Genomic DNA, 24974 nt, shown 5'->3' on the forward strand with positions numbered 1-24974 from the left:
CATCTAGAGTATTAAGTTCAAAAGAACAAAGTAACGCTTTAAACAAGATGACATGATGTAGAGGGATAAACTCATGCAATATGATATAAACCCCATCTTGTTATCCTCGATGGCAACAATACAATACGTGCCTTGCTGCCCCTACTGTCACTGGGAAAGGACACCGCAAGATTGAACCCAAAGCTAAGCACTTCTCCCATTGCAAGAAAGATCAATCTAGTAGGCCAAACCAAACTGATAATTCAAAGAGACTTGCAAAGATAACCAATCATACATAAAAGAATTCAGAGAATATTCAAATATTGTTCATAGATAAACTTGATCATAAACCCACAATTCATCGGTCTCAACAAACACACCGCAAAAGAAGATTACATCGAATAGATCTCCACAAGAGAGGGGGAGAACATTGTATTGAGATCCAAAAAGAGAGAAGAAGCCATCTAGCTAATAACTATGGACCCGAAGGTCTGAAATAAACTACTCACACATCATCGGAGAGGCAATGGTGTTGATGTAGATGCCCTCCATGATCGATGCCCCCTTCGGCGGAGCTCCGGAAAAGGCCCTAAGATGGGATCTCACGGGTACATAAGGTTGCGGCGGTGGAATTAGGGTTTTGGCTGCGTATCTGGTAGTTTGGGGGCACGTAGGTATATATAGGAGGAAGAAGTACGTCGGTGGAGCAACGTGGGCCCCACGAGGGCAGAGGGCGCGCCTGGGGGGGAGGCGCGCCGCCCTATCTCGTGCCTTCCTGGTTACTTTCTTGACATAGGGTCCAAGTCCTCTGGATCATGTTCGTTCCGAAAATCACGTTCCCGAAGGTTTCATTCCGTTTGGACTCCGTTTGATATTCTTTTTCTGCGAAACTCTGAAATAGGCAAAAAAACAATTCTGGGCTGGGCCTCCGGTTAATAGGTTAGTCCCAAAAATAATATAAAAGTGTATAATAAAGCCCAATAATGTCCAAAACAAAATATAATATAGCATGGAACAATAAAAAATTATAGATACGTTGGAGACGTATCAATATCTACTAGGATCTCACGCGGACACAGACTGGGAAATCGTGCAGCTCCAGCATGCAGTAGAAATCTTCTCCCTGACTGCCCTCGATCTCCCTCCTAACACTGGGACTCTATGGAATTGTTGCATTGCGCCACGATCAATAGAAAATTAATCCCCTCGCAAAAAAAAGAAAATTAGTCAAGATGCTTTGTATTTTCTGCAGTAGGGAATGTGCCATATAAACTCTTGGTAGATCTAAACCACAACTAGATCGTAAGTTTCAGTCAAGAATCTCACATTGTTTCCCTGCAATTGTATGGAACTCCTCTGGGGTGGCAATAGCAGGAAACAAGGATTCACCTCCGGTAACAAGAAAAGCTTTTTTGTGTGTTTTTTAATTGGGAACCATATGTATGTATGATTCATGCGTATTAGAGAGAGAAATTTAATTCATTCGTAGCATGGTTAAATCCATACTTAGACATTTCTTCAAACAATCTCGTTCTGATTAACGCAATCATTTGAAGAAGCTAAACATGACCTCTACGTAATTATGTTTATGAAATATGAACATAGGGATACCCTTTGCATTATCGGCAGCAAGTCCGAAAGTGGAGGAACTTGGTTGGTACGTACGACGACTTTGTGACCAGGGAGAACTTTTAGTGTACTCGTAAATCTGTAAAAAATGTTTAATTCAGAAATTCCTTGTACTGTAATATGGGTATGCATTTATTTGGTTCATGAAAATAATTTTAACAATCTTTGTTCAGTTTGTTTAGTAAAATATTTTCATTGTTTCATTGCATAATATTATGAAATATGATTCCATTGAATAATAATTTTGGATAAGGTATGCTAAAAGACTATGATAATTAATTGAAGCTGAAGGCCATGTCATGGCGTTGTATTTGAATATCTTAAGCGCTGGTGGAGTAGATCTTAGTTAATATAAGGGATAAAGGTCCTTGTCATTGGTTCTCACAACGTCGAATATCTCCTACCGTGAGTGAATTAATATAATAAAATGAGAAGTTAAATGTATATGGTTTGTTATGTGATTGATCGATTTGTCATGTGAATGTGATTGATCAATTTCTATGACATTATTTTCATCTATTGTGGTGGCAAATATAATGCACTATAATTTCTTACTAATACGCCGGGGAGATGAGTTGATTGGATGCCATGATAGAGGCCAAATATGAGACATTATCCTTTCTAGAAATTTAAGCGTAGGTTTGAGTAGGGGTGGAGGGAGGGATTGTGAGCCGGATGCATTGTTGATAGAGGTGGCGGGCTTCAATTGGGGAGGCGGAGAAATGAAGATAGTGATGAAGGCCGGACTACTGTCTAGCTGAGCTCTGGTCCAGAGGAAGTTCTGAATATTGTTGGACGAGATTGTAATCCTTAAATTTCTTGAGTAATACAAGTGTTATTTCGCAAGAAAAAAGAAAGAACATAGTGATGAAGAAGACAAAAGAAAATTGATCTTGACGTTGAACTATTAGAACAGGTATAATGCTGCGTTGCACGGGCAGTTACCTACATTTATAGAAAAATTGTGATCCGCGGAGCATGCAAGCCCCGCCGTGCCGTCCAGCTGCGTCCGCCTTGTGAAGCTCCACACGTGATGGCAGCAACGCTCGTTCTCTCGCTCGTCCGAGCAGTCCTTCCTGCCCCTTGCCATTCCAAGAACGTTCTCCGGGGCGCCTCCTCCTCCCACCACCCCATACCGTTGCTGTAACTCCGATAAGCGCGCGCCGCCGCCGACGGCCCCAGAAGCCACCTCCGAGCTGCCATCCGCGGGAAGAGCGGGTGGCTTGACCGATTCTGCGAGGACGAAGAGGAGGACGAACGTACGAGGGCGTGGCCTCCACGTGACCACCGCGGCGAAACCAAAGAATGGCGTACCGGGCGGACGACGACTACGACTACCTCTTCAAGGTGGTGCTCATCGGCGACTCGGGCGTCGGGAAATCCAACCTCCTCACCCGGTTCACGCGCAACGAGTTCAGCCTGGAGTCAAAGTCCACAATCGGGGTCGAGTTCGCCACCAGGAGCATTAGGGTCGACGATAAGGTCGTCAAGGCGCAGATCTGGGATACGGCTGGCCAAGAGAGGTAGGTTCCTCTCTTCTCTTATCGTGATTATGTTGAATCATTTGCATTTTGCTTCGATTTTTTAATTCCCCAGGCTACTGCTTGCCCGCAACAGGCTTGTGTTCAACTTTATACGGTGATTGGGTTAGAGCATCTCTAGCAGACCCCCCTGACCTATAATGCCAAAACGTATCTCCTATCCCCAAAATTTATGATTTTAAGGGGATTATAAACTTTTCTTCATCGAGCAGATTGCCTAGAACTTAATCCCTTCAAAAATTTCTTTTGCCAATTCATCCAACCGTTTCCAAACTGATCACAACATATTAATTATATACCTCAGAAGTCAAATACACATCAAATTTTATATTCTCAAACTTAACCATCCAAATTCTAACACAACAGATGGTCCAAATGAACTAAGAATTCAAATAAACATGATAAAAACACAAGAATCAAGTGCTATGAAGTCGCCAATGGTGCTCAATGTTAGAAGGGATAGAGATGGATTGGTGGAATTGATGAAATGCGTTGGATGATATTATTGAGCCTCGAGGGCGAGTATATATTCGGTACAAGACTTGGAGGGCAAGACGCTTCCTAGAGATAAGATGGAAACAATTCCTATCTAATCCCGGACAATCTCTAATTACCAAATATATCTCTAACATCCCCCCGCAGTCGTAGCGGTAGCGTTGTGAACAACAGGAGCGTCGTGGACGTTCAGACTGGAGAGAATAGCAGCCGACTGGCTGACATCCCCCCGTAGTCGTAGCGGGAGCGTTGTGGACGGTGTCGCGTTGCGGATGTGTTGACTGTAGAGGAAGCCGACGAGTTGCTCAAGCGAGGTGATAGCCCTTTGTGCCGATGTCGATGGAGCCGAGAGCGTAGGGTGGTGTAGTCATGGTCGAGGTAGCCGTGCGAGGGACGTCGTGGTCGATGCCGAGTCGGGGTGGCCGGTGTCGAGGTAGTCGCCGTGGACCGGGAAGAAGCGCGGCGGCGGCGGCTTGGTTAGGAGCGCGGCCGCGGTGCTCGATGTAGGCGAGGAAGAACCCGACAGCGTGCCGAAGACTGGTGTTGACAGTGGCGTTCCCGCACGTAGCAAGCGGTGCGGCGCATACCGGCGCTACGGCCCAAAGGGGCGACGCAGTGGCAGCGCGCGAGTCGGGCGACGGCGGGGAAGACCTGAGGGCGGCAGCAGGGACCGCGTGCCACGCTCGCTACGGCCCGATGGGGCGACACATCGGCAGCGCGAGGGTCGGTGGTGCCACGGGGACGGCTTTGTGTGGCGGCCTCGGGGTGGCGAAGTAGACCGTGGGCCACGACACTATGGCCCGAAGGGGCGACGCAGCAGTAGCGCTCGGGTTGGTGCTGCCGTGGGGAGAACCATGGGGCAGCGACAGGGACCGCGTGCCACACTCGCTACGATCCGATGGGGCGACGCAGCAGCAACGCGAGGGTCGGTGGAGCCACGGGGACGGCCTGGAGCGGATGGCCTCGGGGCGACGCAGCGGCAACGCGCGGGCTGATGGAGCCGTGGGAGAACCATGAAACGATGATGCTGCGGTCCGAAGGGACGACACAGTTGCAGTCCGTTGCTCACTCAACGGAGAGGAATGCGTACTTGATGACGATGATATGTACACGAAGGCTGATCTGGATGCGGACGCACGGGAACAGCCTTCACCTGCATAAGCCAAAGTGCACGAATAGCTAGCCAAGAAGCATGAGCGGCCAATGTGAACACAACCTGCACAAAGGCCACGAGACGTGCATCAATGGGCCAGCGGATGCGCCTGTAGCTAACCTTGCGCCGCATAGGGCGTGTGAGTGGTTGCGTGTGACACGACCAGCACGATAGGTCAGCGTAGGATCGACGGCCATACCAGCGAACTTGACGCGTGCGTAAGGCCACAGGCGTGGTGTGGCAGCCGATTCCGTCGGAGTTGATGAAGTAGACATGCATTGTAGATGACGAATGGCGGTGAGCGACGCAAACCGATCTTAGATCAGAAAACCAAAAAAGAAGCGCTGATCAAGATGACCGGCGTGAGAGAGAAAAACCCGGATCAAGGATCAAGGATCGGGAAAAAGACTCTCTAGGGCAGCCGATCTACATGACCGGCACACGAACCCTAGGTATGGGCGGCGCGGCCCTGGCGGCGATCATGGAGACCGGTCGCTCCGGGGGTGGCGCGGTGCGGAAGCGACGACGGCTAGGGTTTTGGGTTGAGATTAGGCTTATACCATGTTAGAAGGGATAGAGATGGATTGGTGGAATCGATGTAATGCGTTGGATGATATTATTGAGCCTCGAGGGCGAGTATATACTGGGTACAAAACTCGGAGGGAAGATGCCTCCTAGAGATAAGATGGAAACAATTCCTATCTAATCCCGGACAATCTCTAACTACCAAACATATCTCTAACACTCAATAAAATGTTTTGGAAGTTTGTTGTGAGCTTCTCGCCTCTCGATCTCACGGTGTGTTTGGAGGAATGGTTCGATCTTGTTTAGGTTATGTTTCGGCTCCATCGGGACACCATTGTAGAGATACCGAAAGTCCTCCGGGTCCTCTCTCTCTCATCCTCGATGATCATATTGTGCAACATAACACATGTTGCCATGATCTCCACATGGTCTCAAGCTTCCAATGCTCAGTAGGGCCATGGACAATGGCAAGACGTCTTTGAAGCACACCAAAAACTCTCTCAACGTCCTTTCTAGCAGATTCTTGGCACGTTGCAAAGTGAGATCTCTTGTTGCCTTTAGGGCGGTGGATGTCCCATGGAGGATATATGGCATAGGCAAGGTAGTATCCCATGTTTTACTCATGGTCATTGACAACATAGTTGCAAGGTGGATTGTCACCGACAACAAGCCTTGCAAAAAGAGATCGCTGCCAGACATTGAGACCATTGTGAGAGCCAGACATCCTGAAGTATGTGTGCCAAATCTAGAGATCATGTGATGCAATTGCCTCAAGAACGATGGTTGGATCTTGCCATGTGACCATACAATTCTTCCATGTCCAATGCATATAGTCAATTGATCTAAGCATCCCTGGCCAGGATGAGATCTCAATGTGAACATAGTCATCGATGACATCAACCGAACATCCTTAAGCAAGGACTCACACGGTTGCTGTAATCTTCAACAATGGACTTGCACTTGCTGCTCCCGCTGCATTCCGTCTTGGTTGAAACCAAGGATCATGTTTCTCCACAACTCTTGCAATGGTGTTGAAGAGATCTCGGTGCATGCGGAATCGGCGCCAAAAATAGTGAGGGGCATATACCGCATTCGACAAAATAATCCCTCACTAGACCATCATGACCCACTATCCTATCTTGAAGAAACATCCTTCGACCAATCTGAGAACCATGCCTCGGTCTCCTGAAATCCTCCATAGACACCGCTGCAGCCACCGACTCAAATTCATCATCTTCTTCCTCGTCTGACGATGAATTGTCAAAGATCATCTCCCATAACCTCTTCATCTACACATTGGAGAGTTTAATGATCCATTTGACACATTTCTTCGACGAGAAATAGGAACTTTTTTTGAAAAAAGAAACCATTACGGGCCTAGAGTCTTTAGTATTCACCAGTGACAAAGTACCAGGAAGGCTGAAATTTGAGCTTAAGATTGGGAGGGTGAAGGCGACGCTGAGTAAAATCCTCAATGACGTGGACACCGGTAAGACCATGAGCCTCAAACTCTTGAAAAGCAATAAGAAGGCTCATCACCTCGTTATCTTGGACAATGTCCGATCTCTAGAAAGGAGTGAGCTTTAGCAGATAATTAATAAACGAAGGATCATGAGATCCCTTTCTCGCAGTTAATCCATATTGAGGGAAAGCCTAGGATGGAGACCTCCCAGAGATAGGAAGAAAGACACGATCTAAGCGAGGATGAAAAGAACATCCATGCCTTGAATGGGAAGGATGATCTATTCTACCTAGATAGTAGAAGTATTGGAAGGAGAGATTGGGCCCAATACCGACATAGGTCTTGCATAAGTCAGCGAAGATGTTTAAAGTAAGAAAAGAACAAGGGGAGATATGGATCAGGGTGATGCGGTAGAGATCAAGCAACTGCCTCACGAAGGAGGGAAGAGGAAGGCAATCCCGTAACAAGAAGCATCCGCAATCACCACTGTTTCACCCGACCAAGGGAACATTGACTGAGCAAGGCGCTTGGAAACTAACGTCACCGGGGGGACAACCAAGCTAGCGCATCTGCTCAATGGACGAAACATGGTAATGGAAGGAGAGGGCCACACCATCCCGCACGAGTTGGAAGAGAACCCGACACCGCGAGCAAGAGAGCTAACACCCACACGTCGCGTCATAGAGGTCAGGAAGAACAAGAGAAAGAAAGAAGAACATGCAACGATAATGCTGCCGGGTAGAGGATAAAAGGGCAAATATACTCCTAGATCGCAATCTAAAGCAGGGGATTTTTTTTCCAGGACCGTATTAATTCAACGTGAAAACCAATGAGTCAAAGGCAGTATTGTGCCGTATCGGGCCCCAAGGGAAGCGGAAGCGAATTATCAAATCAATTCTGTCTCAGTCCGAGGCCACATTACATCAACACACGTAGTTATCGCTGGTCCGGCACGCCAAAGCACGTCCCTGCAACAGGTGGACACTTAGGAATTCTCAGCCGTTGAAGAACATGAAGAGTCAAGCACAGGACAAGGACCAAGATCAACTCTGCATCCTTAATGAGCAAGAGGCAACATCTGCGACAAAGGAAGTAGCAGCATCCGCTGAAGACTGCGAGTATCTATGTCAACCTTGCTCATGGATCCAGCTCCATTACGAATACTGATGGGGGGCTTGCCGATGATAAGTGGAATTACCTAACACCGTATCAACGGGACCCACTAAATCTACAGACAAGTTATCATACCAAAGAGAAGCGCCACCCACCACGGAAGAGACTTTTCATCCAAGGACACAACATCAAGGAAAGCTCTCTACGACGTAGGGAAGGCTATATGTGTTGTAAACCAACACCAGTGCAACTCGTGCCCCTATACGCCGTACGCACCGACATGAAGCCATCCATACCGCTATATAAGGGCAACAGAGGCAATGTAGAAGGGGATCCACTCCTTTTCCACCTAATGCCTAGGCACCACATAGAAGATATCAGGCTCTTCCTGCCAAAATCACCAACAGCTTGCCGAGTTTCCCTAACTCGCCGGGTACACCGTGATATTTTAATCCTTGATATTCTTCATATATAAGAAAAGAGCAAGACATGAAGTAAGGTTTTTACCCACCTTGTGGGTCTGAACCTGTGTAAATCGTATGTCCCTCTTTACCTGTGTTCTAGATCTACGGGTATCCTGACGACTTCTTGACAACAAATCACACTTACTAGTTCTAGCATGCTATTAAGACCCGACGAAAATTCCTTGGCACTAATACTAATTATTTTTTGCCTTGAACTGAAGTGAGTAACGATGTTAGCTTGTCTCTTGAAACATACTCCCTTGGTCCCAAAATAAGTGACTCAAAAATGACTCAACATTGAACTAACATTAGTACAAAGTTGAGTCACTTTTGAGTCACTTATTTTGGGACGGAGGAAGTATATGTCAATGCATTCTACTGCCTCAACTTAATAGCTTATAATCCTTAGTTGTCTCTTTGGAGCAATATTGATATCCAAGCCTTTATGGCCATATGTTATATGTATCTGCAAGCTGATTCTTGTTTCTGTTAGACTTGTCTGAACTCTGATTTTGCATCCATAATATGAGCCTGTTTGGGACTGCTTTGCTCCTTAAAATTCAGCTTCGCTCCAGAAAACACAAACCAAACGGGGTAGCTCCATGATATGCCGCTCTGCAAAAAAAACTAGAATCTGGGGTACATCTCAGTTTTTTATGAAGCTCTTCAAGGGGTGCTCCAAAAAACTCTAGAAGCTGGAGTTGGGGGGAAATTACCCACCACCGCCACCAATAAGTGGATACCCCTTCATTTCTCCCCCCTCATCCAATCAAATAGATCCTTTCCACCAAATTTCTCATTCTTGAAGCTGGAGCTAGATGGAAGCCAAACATTCTCTTTGATAGTGCTACAACTTCTGTATGAAACTGCTCCAAAGTAGATTTGGTGGAGTAAAACTGATTTTTCTGAAGTGGAGCAGTCCCAGACAGGCCCTCAATCAAGTGCTAATTTGGGGAGTTGGCATTTCATCCTCGAGTAGAAAATGGACATAATGGATTTTAACCTTTTTATATGGATTGTTGTGATTATTTATATTGCTTTTTCACCCTTTGAAGCATTGGCTGTATCTCAACTGTTGTATTGTAATTGTTATTGTTAAGGCATTATGTGCTGAAGTCACTGTATCATCCTATCCACTCATATAAAAGTAATGTTTTTTATAAAGAACAGTTTTTTTTCCTTATGAAAGTCCAACTACAAATTGTGAAGTTCTTTGTAATCTGGTTGCAACATTGCTAATATTTCAATTGCATAACACATAACTTTTGCAATCCCTTTGCAGATATCGTGCAATTACAAGCGCATATTACAGAGGAGCTGTCGGTGCGCTTGTTGTGTATGATGTGACACGCCATGTGACCTTCGAGAATGTGGAGAGGTGGCTCAAGGAGCTCAAGGACCATACCGATGCTAACATTGTGATCATGCTAGTCGGCAACAAGGCTGACCTGCGCCACTTGCGGGCTGTCTCTGTGGAGGATGCCAAGGCATTTGCGGAGAGGGAATACACCTTTTTCATGGAAACCTCTGCCCTGGAGTCCATGAATGTAGAGGACGCTTTCACTGAGGTGTTAACCCAGATCTACCGAGTGGTCAGCAAGAAAGCTCTTGACATCGGCGACGACCCTGCCGCTCCACCACGAGGGCAGACCATCAACGTAGGGTCCAAAGACGATGTCTCTGCCGTAAAGAAGGCTGGATGCTGCTCATCCTAATCCGTAGACTTTGAAAAGTATACTGGGCCCTTGTTTATCATTGATGGATGGGTAGCTGTGTCTTGGGCGTGCTTTTGGAGGCCCATACTTAACCCAGGGGGTTGGAAACGATATAAAACACTAACAGTAATAGAACTAGCAGCCGTTTTTTGGTGGCAGTCATGGTATCCTAATTGTTGCAGTCTTGGTTCATATCGGACGCCAAGGATCCCTTCCACAATCGATTATGTATGTACCCTATTAAGTATGTGTAACTGAAGCTTTCATCCTTTTCTCCTTTCTTTTGAGAGAAACTGTTGTTATCTTGTTTGTATGATTCTTCACATTTTGCTAATCAGTGACATAATGTAAATCTTATGGAGGAATACTATTATTATCTGTCGCCCGATGACTTGGCTAATTATTTTTCCCGCACAAGTCGGTTTGACTGAAGGCGGATGCTATCTCGAGCGCTAAAAGAAATTCCTAATTTACCAATTAATCTTATAACTTATTAGTGTTGTTATATTGTGGACGTTTATTTCTAATTTACCAATTAATTTTATAACTTATTAGTGTTGTTATTGTGGACGTTTATTTAACTGCGTCGTTGATACGTCATCAACGACTTAAATGTATCTTTGGTTTTTGATTGTTTAATGTTACTATATTATCATTTTATATACTTTTTATAGCAATTTATATTATTTTTATGGACCAACCTATTAATAGAGTGCCGGTTCCGGTTCCTGTTTTTTGCTTATTTTTCTGTTTCGTGAGAAACCAATATCTAGGAGGTCAAAATATGTTGTCGATTTAACACGATTTTTTTGGGCAACAAGAAACACTAGAAGCTTCGGGAGACATCAAGAGGGGCCACGAGCTAGCCACATGGACACGTGGCGTGACTAGGGGTGGCCGCACCACCTGTCCATGTGGGGCCCATGGGCACCGCCTTGACCTGATTCCACCCTCATAAATTTCTATAAATATTGAAACCATCCGTCATTTCTCCAGAAGAATTTGATTGTCGCTGAAGCCTCTGTTACGAAGAGATCCCATCTGGAGCCCTGTTTCGGAGTTCTGTCGGAGGGAGAAGACATTGCCGGAGGGCTCTTCATCAACCTTGCTGCCTCCATGACCATGTGTGAGTAGTTCCTTTGGGACCTACGAGTCAATAGTAGTAGCTAGATCTCTCTCTCTCTCTCTCTCTCTCTCTCTCTCTTGGGATCTTCAATGCCATGTTCCCCTTCTTCCTTTTATGATTGGGATCAATCTGATGCAATTCTATGGTGTGTTTGTTGGCATCTGATGAATTTTGAGTTTATGATCAGATTGTTCACTGAATAATATTGAATCTTTAAGTTTCTTTGTTGTATAATTAAGTAGCTATGTATGATTTCCAATCTATTTGTCTTCTCCGGCCCAACCTGAAGCTGAAGCAGAAAAGAAAAGGGTTGTTGTAGAAAAGCGTCAGAAGGCAAAGCGAAAGAAGGCAAAGGAAAATACTAATTGTCGACTGATGGTTGTGGAAAGTGCTAGTTATCGACTAGAGGGGAGGGGGGTGAATAGGCGATTTTTATGAACGTCTTCAATACACGGGGGCTTTGAAGACAAACAGTAGAAATGAACCTATTGATATGCAGCGGAAGGTAGCCTACACTAGACAAGCCATAGTCAAGTAAGCAATGAAGTGAAAGCACAAAGACTATTAGCAGCTAGGTAGTATGGATCAGAATGGAAGATAGTATGAAGCCAAACAACAACAATCTTGACACAATGAAGTCAATCAGATCATGCAAGCAGGCAATGACTTCACGAAGACAAACTGTAAGTAAAGAGAGGTAAAGGATATAACCAGTTGCTTGGTGAGGACAGGGATTTGTTGGACCAGTTCCACTTGCTGTGACAACTATATGTCTGGTTAGGGAGGCTGAGATTCAACTCAGAAGACCTCGCCTTCACCTTATTCCCCTTGAGCTAAGGACACACAGTCCTCGCCAGTCTTGAAGGTAGACTTCCAAACCTTCACAGACTTTGTTCACCGGCGATCCACAGTGACTCTTGGATGCTCAGAACGCGACACCTAACCGGCTGGAGGATTCACAGTCCTCAAGTGTAACAAGTCTTCAGATCACGCAGACAGAAAGACTTCAGTGATGCCTAACACTCTTTGGCTCTGGGTGTTTAGGGTTTTGTCCTCGCAAGGATTTCTCTCTCAAAAGCTTCGGAGGTGGGTTGCTCTCAAACGGCAAAAGCCGTGCACTAACTCTGAGTAGCCACCAATTTATGGTGCAGGGGGTGGGCTATTTATAGCCAGGAGGCAACCCGACCTGATTTGTCCGAAATGACCCTAGGTCACTAAGGAACTGACACATGTCTAACAGTCAGATTTCAAACACATGCGGCAGCTTGACTTGGGCTACAAGTAAAGCGGACTTATCCAGCTCTTGATAAGATTTCCTCTCATTGTCTTTGCTCGAAGACATAGGGTTTGGTTGAGCATCACTTCAGTCACTCTGACTTTCTTCACTTGGACCCCACTTAACAGTACGGTGGTTCATATGACTCAACAAAGAAGAAAAGGAAACTACAAAACAACTATGTCTTCACAATCCATAGTCTTCATGCTATGTCTTCTCATGTCATAGTCTTCAATGTGAATCTCTTCACAGACCACCATTGTCTTCAATGTCTTCACACATTTTTAGGGGTCATCTCTGTTAGGTAAACCGAATCAATGAGGGACTACTACCTGTGTTATCCTGCAATTCTCACAAACACATTAGTCCCTCAACCAAGTTTCTCGTCAATACTCCAAAACCAACTAGGGGTGGCACTAGATGCACTTACAATCTTCCCCTTTTTGGTGATTGATGACAAACTGGTTGAAGTTTTCAACGGGAATAAAAGTATGTGAAATTGTAAGGGTAAATGTATTGTCTTCATAAGTAGCAAAAGGCTCCCCCTGAAGATGTGCATATAAGTAGTTTGCTCTTGAATGCAAATGCACATGGCAGGTTTTAATTGTGGAGATCCTCTTCAATTGATGGAGACAATTCATTATGCATATAAAGATATAACGAAGATAATGACATGCATAATGAAAAATGGACGTCTGCGGAATGACTTCATGCGGAATTTATCATCGCATCACAAAGTGATAGACAAGGTAGCAGACGACCATCAAGTTTAAGTGTTACAACCCAAAGAACCAAATGTATCAAAAACGAGAGTTGTAACCACTTAGGAAAAAAAATATAGCAACCACCCATATGGACCCGCTTGAAGACTATCAACTCATATGCTTCTCCCCCTTTTGTTAGTAAGGACCAAAAAGGTTTGAAGACATAGATTGTAACGCCCTCGATGTGGCTATATCTCCCACGTGTCGAAGCACGACCTAGAGGCATAACCGCATTGAAAGCAATGTCGCAAGTGAGGTAATCTTCGCAAACAACCCATGTACATAAATAAAGGGGAAAGGGATACATAGTTGGCTTACAATCACCACTTCACACAATTACATGAATAAAGCATTACATCATTCAGATACAATCAAGGTCCGACTACGGAACCAAAATAAAAGAAGACTACCCCAAAAGCTACACAGATCCCCGATCGACCCAACTGGGCTCCACTACTGATCGACTAGAACGAAAACAACACAAAGGACAAGATCTTCATAGAGCTCCTCTTTGAGCTTGGTTGCGTCATCTGCACGGTATCCTCGGCACCCGCAAGCTGGTTTTGGAAGTATCTGTGAGTCACGGGGACTCAGCAATCTCACACCCTCGCGATAAAGACTATTTAAGCTTATGGGTAAGGTAAAAGGTATGAGGTGGAGCTGCAGCAAGCGACTAGCATATATGGTGGCTAACATACACAAATGAGAGCGAGAAGAGAGGGCAAAGAACGATCGATGAACTATGATCAAGAAGTGATCCTAGAACAACCTACGTCAAACATAACTCCAACACCGTGTTCACTTCCCGGACTCCGCCGAGAAGAGACCATCACGGTTACACATGCGGTTGATGTATTTTAATTAAGATAAACTTCAGGTTTTCTACAACCAGACATTAACAAATTCCCATCTGCCCATAACCGCGGGCACGACTTTCGAAAGTTCAAATCCCTACAGGGGTGTCCCAACTTAGCCCATCACAAGCTCTCACGGTCAATGAAGGATATTCCTTCTCCCAAGACAATCCGATCAGGCTCGGAATCCCGGTTACAAGACATCCTCGACAATGGTAAAACAAGTCCAGCAAGACCGCCCGATGCGCCGACATCCCGATAGGAGCTGCACATATCTCGTTCTCAGGGCACACCGGATAAGCAATCCGTACAACTAAAACCAGCCCTCGAGTTTCCCCGAGGTGGCGCTGCAAGGGGCTCTAGTTTGGACCAACACTTAGACAAGCACTGGCCTGGGTGGTTAAAATAAAGATGACCCTTGGGCTGGCCTAACCCAAGGGAAAAAGAGGCTAGGTGGCGAATGGTAAAACCAAGGTTGGGCCTTGCTGGAGGAGTTTTATTCAAAGCGAACTATCAAGGGGTTCCCATTATAACCCAACCGTGTAAGGAACGCAAAATCCGGGAACATAACACCGATATGACGGAAACTAGGGCGGCAAGAGTGGAACAAAACACCAGGCATAAGGCCGAGCCTTCCACCCTTTACCAAGTATATAGATTCATTAATTAAATAAGATATATTGTGATATCCCAACAAAATATCCATGTTCCAAACATGGAACAAGCTCCAATCTTCACCTGCAACTAACAACGCTATAAGAGGGGCTGAGCAAAGCGGTAACATAGCCAAAAAACGGTTTGCTAGGACAAGGTGGGTTAGAGGCTTAGCTTAACAATATGGGAGGCATCAAAAAGCAAGTGGTAGGAATCGCATCATAGGCATAGCAAAAGAGCGAGCAACTAGCAAGCAAAGATAGAAGTGATTTCGAGGGTATGGTCATCTTGCCTGAGATCTTGCAAGGAAGAAGAACGAGTCCATGAAAAAGACAAACAGACGTAGTCGAACGGTTCCTCACAAACACGATGTTATCGGAACCAACCCGAAGAAGCAACACCGGAAAGAAGCACACAACATAGTAAACAACCAACACATGAACATGGCATGATATGCGAGATGCGGTATGCGATGCATATGCATGATTTGGAAAGGAATGATTGAGCCTAGCCTCAACTTGGAAATCCAAGAGTGCCACTAGAAAGGTGAGTTGATTTTGGTTGAAATCGATATAAAGATCACCGGAATCGGATGCACGGTTTGGAAATGGCAAGCAAAACAAATATGGCACCGGTCTGCGATAATTAGCACGAGACCATCTAAATGCATCAAGAATAACATGCTACAGCACTCCAACATGACAACAAAATGCATGGCAGGGATCCACTCATGATGCTTGACAAAAGATGAACACTGAGCTACGGCTAATTCACTCATTAACAGGTTCAAACAAGCATGGCAAAAGTGCAAATGATAACAGGTTTCAGACTTAGTGAAATAACAACAAATCAGGAATTTATCATCAGGAAGCAATGTTTAGAGCACGAAAACTACATGCTACAGGAACATATCATGGCAAAGCAAGGCATGGCATGAAGCTACTCAAAGCATATAACAAAAGTCCCTTAGTGACCATGAGACAAAAGGGATCAGAAAAGACAATGGCAAGCATGCGAACATAGCAAAAACATAAACAGATTCAGACTTAGTGAAAAACTGGAGCATGGCAAAACAGTTAACGAGTAGGCATGTTTACGAGCTCGATGCACTGACTACAGAGCATTGAATGACAAACTAAGCATACACCCATCAAATAGACATGGCATAGAAGCTATACATGGCAAGAACAACAACATAGTATGCACGGATCAACAACAACAAGCTCGGCAAAATCGCTAAACATGTTAACAATCTGCCAGGAACATTTTATAGCAAAAGTAGAGCTCGATTGACTCAAGCTAGGGTGCTTCATAATTGCAAACAAAGACATGGATGGATAGAGCACCACAATATTTACAAAACATCCTTACTGATCATCCTCAAAAGAGGCATGAATCACTAGGAAACAACATGAACATATGGCATAAAAATAATGACAGGGCAAGGACTTAGTGAAATTCTAAGTCCCTGAAATCAGCATCATTGAGTAAGATACTTTGCATGCTTGTGCTAGTCACCACAAAGATCACAAAAATACATGGCATACACCCCTGTAAAGATGGCATGGCATTCATCAAAATACATGTAGAGCTCAAGATCATAGCATGCACACATTAATCATGGCAAAAATGACAAAAGTGCATTTGCTGAAACAGATTTGAAACAATCATCACATAGCCCTCTTCCAACAGCATTTCGGGCATCAAGATGAGCTCAAATGAAAATGATGCAATGAGATGAAATGATGTACTCGTCGAGACGAACATTTTGATATGCTACACGCACAAATCGGAGCAACAGTGATGAAATTATGATGCAATGAAATATACATAAAATTACTGGGATCTAGGGACTTAGGAGAAAAATGACCAACATGAAAAACAGGATCCAGATCGAGGGAGCTCCATTCCTCGTAAGTCAACGGCGACGGTGGGGCGACGTGGGACTCCGGTAGGCGTTGGGGAAGCCGGGAATGGGTAGATCGGGGCGTGGGCGGCCGGATCCGGGCAAGGGCGGCGGCGGACGGAGCTCAGGTCGGCGGGGTTGCTGTCGGAGCTTGGGGCGGCCATCCATGGCGTCCTGGGTACCTGCGGGAGAGAAAGGGTGAGGGAGAGAGGGAGAAGAAGATGGGGAAAAGGCAGCGCGGCGGGGTCGGTCTGCGGGTGGAGTCCGGCGAGGTCGAGCTCGACGGGAGGCGGCGCTCCGGTGAGCCGGGGAGGAAATGAGGCGGCGGCGGTGGCGAGCTCCGGTCGCCGGAGTTGGTCGCTGGCGACGGCGCGAAGATCCGGCGAGGCTGCGGGTCTCCTCGGGCCCGGGGCGGGCCGAAGATGGGATCCGCGGGCCCGTGCGCGGTGGACGGCGCGGGGAGGGCAGGTGGTGGCTCGGGATTGGTCCGGGCGCAGTGGCGGACGCGTCCGATGGCGGCGCGGACATGTCCGGCGGCGGGAGGAGGAAGAAGGTAGGGTTTATCCGCGAATTTTTGGAGGGGATCACATATATATAGGTAGAGGGAGCTAGGAGAGTCCAAATGAGGTGCGGTTTTCGGCCACGCGATCGTGATCGAACGACCGAGATGATAGAGGGGGTTTAGGTGGGTTTTGGGCCACTTTGGAGGGGTGTTGGGCTGCAACACACACAAAGCCTTTTCGGTCCCTCGGTTAACCGTTGGAGTATCAAACGAAGTCCAAATGGTACGAAACTTGACATGCGGTATACCGGTAGTAAACCAAGGCCGCATGGCAAGTCTCGGTCCAATCCGAGAACGTTTAACACCCGCACTCGAAAAGAGGTAGAAAGGGACACCGGGTGGCATAGGAGCACCGGATTGCAAAACAGACAACGGGAAAAATGCTCGGATGCATGAGATGAACATGTATGCGAATGAAATGCACATGATGACATGATATGCAATGCATGGCACGCAAGCAATGACAAGGCAACAACAGCGAATAACTGGAAGACACCTGGCACATCGGTCACGGGGCGTTACAACACTCCACCACTACGAGAGGATCTCGTCCCGAGATCTAGAATGGCACCGGAGGGAAAAACGGAAGAAAAAGAGAAGAGGTAAAACTAAGTTGCTTCTTTAACAAACGAGTGAGACCAAAGAACCTTGAAAAGGTTAAGCCATTTCGAGAAAAGAATACAACGGTGAAGAACGAAGTTGAAAGCACTCTGATAAGAAAGAGGAAAAGAAAGAACCGATTTGGGTAGCACTTCGGTTGAAAAGAGAATGAAAGACTTGATAAAATGAAAAAGCTTGAGCAAAGGGGCACAACACTCCGGTTAAATAGGATATGCATGAAAATATCATGATCTTCATAATTCGAGATGATGACTGAAAAGAGCAACATCACAATGCCTCCGGAAGAAAAGAGAGAATGAAATGGAATGAACGGAGGAGAAAAACATTATCTTTTATCTCGAATGAGCTTGAAAGCATCTTAGGAGAAGGGTCGAACGGAGTTGTTGAAAAAAATACAACAACGAAAAGAGTAAGCTTGTTGTGGGGCTTATGGAAAACATCCCAAAACTGAGTTGAAATTCTGCCACTGACGGAAACGATAGATTGGATTGATATCAACAAGGAGACGAGAAGCTTATATCACCGGGAGGATAAATGAAGAACTTGGATCATTTATAAGCACCATTAATAGCAACAATCCTTAGGGAAGGTTTTAGGTGAAATATAACCCAAGAAAACTCCAATGACGAGATTGATGGATTTAAAATAACTCATTCTTAACAACATGTGAATCATGAAACATGAACTCAAATTATCAAGAATGACATAATACCACCTCCAATGATACGGAAGAAAGAATTGCACTCCGGATTGGAGGAAGAAGAAAACTTGAAGTATATCTTGGCGGATCATAGCCTTCGAGAGATATCTTGAAGAACAATTGAAGAATGAAAAGAATCCTTGACGAACCACCATGAGGAACTCCGGTAATAAAAGGATGATCAAACAAAAGGAAAGAGAAGTTGAAGACACAAGGTGAAACCTCGTAACGATTTGGATGGATCTGTGGGGCCAGTCTAGATCCCGCCAGGAGTAACGACCACCAGCGGGTGTGTCCGGGGCGTTACAAGTTGGTATCAGAGCCGACCCTCGCGGTTACACGGATGGTTGCGGACAGGTGCGCGGTCATGTTGTTCATGACATTTGTGACCCGTCGTGGCACACAGCATGGCACATGTACCAGACTAGATGCACAGACGTATGTGCCAAGAGGGAACGTTCCTATGGCCCGACGAGGACGTCAGTTCCTCTGAGTGGGGGTGTATGTGATAGCCTGGCTTAATAGGGATGATAGACTACTCATATCAATAAGGAATTCCTTCTTTTCCGGGAGCCCATTCGAACAGAACTCCAAAGTTAAGCGTGCTCAGCTTGGAGTAGTGTCAGGATGGGTGACCGACCGGGAAGTTGCTCCCGGGTGCGCATGAGTGAGGACAAAGTGTGCAGAAAAGACTAGTATTGATCTGTGGGGCCAGTCTAGATCCCGCCAGGAGTAACGACCATCGACGGGTGTGTTCGGGGCGTTACATAGATCATCTACTCGTTCCCATCAGGAGTAGATGAAGGTGTAGGGTCGACGTTGGAGTTTGGTGGTGCAGAGGGGCATGGTGCAGTGTCGAGACGCGATGAAGCCATGGCTGGTGAAGTGGCATCGTCTTCTTCTTCGACGACTCTCGCAACAACAGTTGCGGCCGAAGATGAATACTCAAAATCTTCAATGGGTGGAGTTCGATGCCAGCTTGCATTGCGAGGAGGAGTGGAGTCAAATTTGAAACCTGGAAGTGAGTTATATCGACTAGAGGGGGGGGGGGTGAATAGGCGATTTTTATGAAAGTCTTCAAATCGTGAAAGTTGTGAAGACAAACGATAGAAATAAACCTATTACCATGTAGCGGAAGCTAGACTACACTAGGCAAACCATAGTCAAGTATTCAATGGAGTGAAAGCACAATGACTAATAGCAGCAATGTAGTAAGGATCAGGTAGGAAGATATTATGAAGCCAAACAGAACACGCAGTCACTCAGTGAAGATAAAAGATAGTCCAATCATACAATGACTTCACAAGGACCAACAGTAAGTAAAGGGAAGGAAAGGATGAAATCAGTGACACGTTGAAGACAATGATTTGTTGGACCAGTTCTAGTTGCTGTGACAACTATACGTCTGGTTAGGGCAGCTAGGTATTTAAACCTAAGGACACACAGTCCCGGACACCCAGTTCTGAACACGCAGCTCAGGACACCCAGTCCTCACCGTATTCCCCTTGAGCTAAGGTCACTCAGACCTTGCCCAATCACTCTGGTAAGTCTTCAAGGTAGACTCCCAAACCTTCACAGACTTCGTTCACCGGCGATCCACAATGTCTCTTGGATGCTCAGAACGCGACGCCTAACCGGCTGGAGGATTCACAGTCCTCAAGTGTAATAAGTCTTTAGATCACACAGACAAGAAGACTTAAGTGATGCCTAATTCTCTTTGGCTTTAGGTGGTTAGGGATTTATCCTTGCAAGGAATTCTCTCTCAAAGGCTTCGAGGTGGGTTGCTCTCAAACGACAAAAGCCGTACACTAACTCTAAGCAGCCAACCGGTTATGGTTGTAGGGGGTGGGCTATTTATAGCCACTAGGCAACCCGACCTGATTTGTCCGAAATGACCCTGGGTCACTAAGGAATTGACACGTGTTCCAACGGTCAGATTTCAAACTCACACGGCAACTTTACTTGGGCTACAAGCAAAGCTGACTTGTCCGACTCTGGACAAGATTCGCTCTCATAGTCTTCACTCGAAGACATAGGTTTTGATTAAGCATCACTTCAGTCATTCTGACTGGTTCTCTTGGACCCCACTTAACAGTATGGTGGTTCCTATGACTTAATAAAGAAGAAAAAGAACTACGAAAGATCTAAGTCTTCGAGCTCCATAGGCTTCATGTGATGTCTTCTCTTGTCATAGTCTTCAATGTGAATATCTTCATATACCACCTTTGACTTCAATATCTTCATACATTTTTAGGGGTCATCTCTGGTAGGAAAACCGAATCAATGAGGGACTTCTTCCTGTGTTATCTTGCAATTCTCACAAACACATTAGTCCCTCAACTAGGTTTGTTGTCAACACTCCAAAACCAACTAGGGGTGGCACTAGATGCACTTACAATCTCCCCCTTTTTGGTGATTGATGACAAACTAGTTGAAGTTTTCAACGGGGAATATAATATGTGAAATTGTAAAGGATAAGGAATTGTCTTCATAAGTTGCAAGGGCTCCCCTGAAGATGTGCATATAAGTAATTTGCTTTTGGAGTGCAAATGCACATGGCAGGTTGTGCTTGTGAAGATCCTCTTCAACTTATGATGACAATCCACTATGTATGTGAAGGTATGTGAAGACAATGACATGCATAATGGAAAATGGACGTCTGCAAAATGATCTAAGTGCGGAATTTATCGTCGCACATGAGGAATTTATCATCGCATCACAAAATGGCAAATAAGTAGCAGACGACCATCGAGTTTAAGTGTTACAACTCAAAGAACCAAATGTATCAAAACGAGAGTTGTAAACACGAAGCAAAAATATGAAGCACCCGCCCATATGGACCCGCTTGAAGACTATCAAACTCATATGCTTCTCCCCTTTTGTTAGTAAGGACCAAAAAGGTTTGAAGACATAGAGTATCTACTCGTTCCCATGAAGAGTAGGTGAAGCAGCAGGGTCGTTGGTGGTGTTCGGCGGTGCAGAAGAGCTTGGAGAAGTGTCGAAGCGTGCTGAAGGAGGCGGCAGTGAAGTAGCATCGTCGTCATCCTCGATCACTCTTGGCATTTACGGTTGCAGCAGAGGAAGAGAACTCAGAGTCTTCAAGAGATGGAGTTCGTCGCAGCACTGCCCTTCGAGGAGTTGTGGAGTCAAACTTGAAGCGCTCAGAGAAGCCATCCTCTTGAAGATCATCTTCAGAACACATCAGCGTCAGCCCTTTCCATGTGCGTCGAGAGGTTTCATGAGCAACAAAGGCATTCTTTGTGGCAAGATTGCGAATGCGATTAACATCCACCAAGAGGCTTTGCATTTGACGCTTCAGCCAGTCATGATGCCTATCCTGTTTCTGATGAAGAGCCACAAGAATCTCTCGGTTATTGAGAACACGAGTGCGCTTCTTGGGTCGTGGGGCAGTGGTGCTATCAGTGGCTTCAGTGAGAGCAGGATGTGGTGCACGTGTAGTGTCAGCCAAAGGATACACACGAGTGACTGCTTCAACTCCTTCAATGTTCTGAGAAAAACTTTGATGCTCTGCATTCTGAAGACTTAGAGGTTCCTTGGCAGGCTCAGGATAGATGGCTTCAATAGACATATCCACATCAGGCAGAAAAATCCGATGATTGCGAGCAGATGGCTGATATGAGATAGCGGAGTGAAGTTTGATTAGCCGCATTACCCATGGGGCGTAGAACTTCAAGCCAAACAGATCAGAGCCTGATGCAGCAAGTTGGCGAATGAAGAAGTCCTGTGCATTGAAGCATTTGCCATGAAGAATATAGAAGACCAAAGTCTTCATTGCACCTTCCAGCTTGGCATGTGGAGAGTGTCCTTTGATGGGCCAGAGAGTTCGCCTTATGATGTGATAAATAGTTCTTGGCAAATACTCAAGGTATTCAACAAGGAACTCTTTGGGATATTCAGCATCTTGGGGCAATGGCTTCATCATACTGAGCATCTGACTCATGTTAGGTTCAGGCTTATGAAAGATGCTCTCCACAGCTTCACTGTGAAGTTGACAGCCAGATTCGTAGAGATTGCCAGGAGTGGGTAGACCAGTGAGCTCAATGATGTCAAAGGCTTTGGCTTCGTGATGAACGTTTCCTATCATCCACTCCAGGACCCAAGTCTTCGGATCTCTGTTATACCCGCGGATGTGAAGTGTGGCATAGAATTGGAGCAGCAACTCTTCATTCCAATGCTCTTGGTCAGTGACGAACGACAGCAATCCAACCTCCTTGAAGCAATCCAGAGCTTCTTCCAGACAGGGCAGACCAGCTATTGCTTCAATGTCAAGACGCTTGTGTGGGAAGATGCGACCTTGATTGTAGAGAATGCAGGAGTAATAGCTTCGCTGCGGATAGCTCCAGAACCGATCAGATGATATTCTTTCCCTTGAGTAGGGGTTCTTGGAGCTATTGAAGAATGTGTTGTCTGCTCTGAAGCCATTGATATTGAAGGATCCAGGTGCTGATGCAGGACCTGGGAACCTGGGCAATCTTGGGATTGGCTTCTGTACCTGAGGCCTGTGCTCAACATGATAGTCGAACTGAGGACCGGCAGCAGGCGCGGGAACAGAAGTAGTGGGATCAGTGGCTTCACTGATTTCTGGTGCTTTTGTTGGTGAGGGCTCCACATTAGCTTCAGCCATGACAACGTCAGTGGCTTCAGTGGTGTTGGTGGTGGCAGCCGCAAGATTTTCAACCTCCACTTGACGAGCTGGAGGGTCGGTCACAATCACGTTCTCCTCGAGAACCGCTTCTTGGTGGGGCAGGGGAGTAGCAGCTTGTGGGACTTCTTCTTCATCGGCTGATGCAGCCGGAATGTCTTCAGCAGTTTCAGCTTCAGACGCAGAGACTGGAGGCCTTTGTCCTTTGCGAAGCCTGCGCAACGCAGGCGACGCCTGTGTAGTTGGAGTTGGCTGGGCCTCAAAGTCTTCTTCCTCTTGTGGGCGATCAGCCCATGAAGCATCCTGAGCAATTGGCGTCAGAGGACGACCAATGCTGATGAGTTCGCTGTGCTCGAGCTGAGGAAGGACTGCACCATCTTCTACATGGTCATGGTGACCAATGTCTTCAGCAGCGATGGGATCAGCTGCTGGAAAGTCGTCAGCTTCATGAGCCTCTGTGGAAGCAGGCTCATGGATTGTCAGTTGGCGTTCAGCGTCAGGACGAACCATGGAAATGGGTTCAACAATCAAAGGCTCTGTGGGAGCAGCCCGTTCTTTCTTGGTCTTCCTCTTCTTCTTGGAGGGGGCAGTAGGAGAGGCTTCAGGATGTTTCCTCTTCCTGGCTTCAGCCTCAGCAGTCCTCGTCTTCTTCAGCTCTGAAGTGGTTGACCGGCCTTTTGGCTTCGAGCCAGTCATTCTAGTTGGGAAGACAATGGGATCTGCTTCCTGCCTTGGTGCGAGAGGTTCGGTCACAATGGGCTTCTTCTTGTGCTTAGCAGCCATCCTGGGATCAATGCCCGGACGCCCAAGGGCCTTGCGCTTCTCAGCTTCGTTGTAGCCTTGCACACACTTGTCAGCCAGGTTCTTCATATGCTCCCGAGAACCCTGAGCTTCTGCGCATTTCTTGAGAAAGGCTTCTTTCAGCTCGTGCAGCATAATCTTGAAGTTTTTCACCTCTTGCACGCTGAGCTTGGCCATATGCTTCTTGAACTGAGCCTTTTCATAGTCAATCTTTTGCTTCAGTTCGACGATGCGCTGAGCGAGAGCTAGCTCTGAAGCAATGGCGCCATGGAAGGCGACATCGAGGCCAATGGGTAGTTGCAGATCTTCGAAGCTGATGTTTGGCGTGTCAAACCACTCATCAATAAAGTTGTGGATGATTGTTACGTCAAAGAGAGGCAGATCATTGAAGATTTCTGCTTCTTCTTTGCTCTTGATGAGTTGCTCAAGAGCGTCATCTGCAAGATCTTCATCACTTGACAGATCAATGGCATCGTTGCGCAGAATGGCAGCAGCTGTTAGCTCTTGGCCGGTGTGTGGCAGAGGCATCTTGACCTTCTGGGGCTTGGAGATGCGTGACAAATCTTCAGACTGCACACTGTCTTCAGGAGGTGCAGTTGCCAGTGGCTTCGCTCGTGAGATTTTTGGTGCAGAGGCCGGCTTTGAAGCTTTTGGCTGCTTCAGCTTCTTTGGCTTCGGCGCTGCGGGCGCTTCATCTAATTCAGTGTCATCTGCAGGCTCATTCACGGCTGTCCCTTGAACCACGATGTGAGTGATGAGGCCTTCAAGATTGTAGAAGGGCCCAAGAAGATTGGGTTCAGCTTCGCGAGTTCCATCGGCACGGGGAGGAGAGGGACCAGGGTTGAAATCTAAACCCAAAGTCTTCTTGTTCTGCTTCACTGAGTTCTGGGCAAACTGGAAGTTGTGCTTAAACAGATTGTCGTCACGACACCATAGCAGGGACGATGGGCCAGCATCCACAGGCTGTGGTC

The 24974-nt window shown here is 46.3% G+C and overlaps 1 protein-coding gene across 1 annotated transcript; it reads left to right on the forward strand.

Annotated features, from left to right (window-relative positions):
* Nucleotides 1–2559: 2559 nt before the first annotated feature.
* Nucleotides 2560–10458, forward strand: LOC125521587 (ras-related protein RABA1f). Its single transcript, XM_048686645.2, has 2 exons — nt 2560–3131; nt 9644–10458. Exons 1-2 carry the CDS (start codon nt 2914–2916, stop codon nt 10074–10076), a joined length of 651 nt encoding a protein of 216 aa, XP_048542602.1. The 5' UTR covers nt 2560–2913; the 3' UTR covers nt 10077–10458.
* The last annotated feature ends 14516 nt before the right edge of the window (nt 10459–24974 follow it).

This window comes from Triticum urartu, chromosome 7A (genome assembly GCF_056163025.1).
Source record: "Triticum urartu cultivar PI428250 chromosome 7A, HENAU_Tu73, whole genome shotgun sequence".
NCBI lineage: Eukaryota > Viridiplantae > Streptophyta > Magnoliopsida > Poales > Poaceae > Triticum > Triticum urartu.

Bases quoted from the DNA above. Each gene is read 5' to 3' on its own strand.
- LOC125521587 (XM_048686645.2), top strand. From the start codon at position 2,914: ATGGCGTACCGGGCGGACGACGACTACGACTACCTCTTCAAGGTGGTG. The intron at 3,132-9,643 runs GTAGGTTCCTCT...ATCCCTTTGCAG, and splicing joins GATACGGCTGGCCAAGAGAG to ATATCGTGCAATTACAAGCG.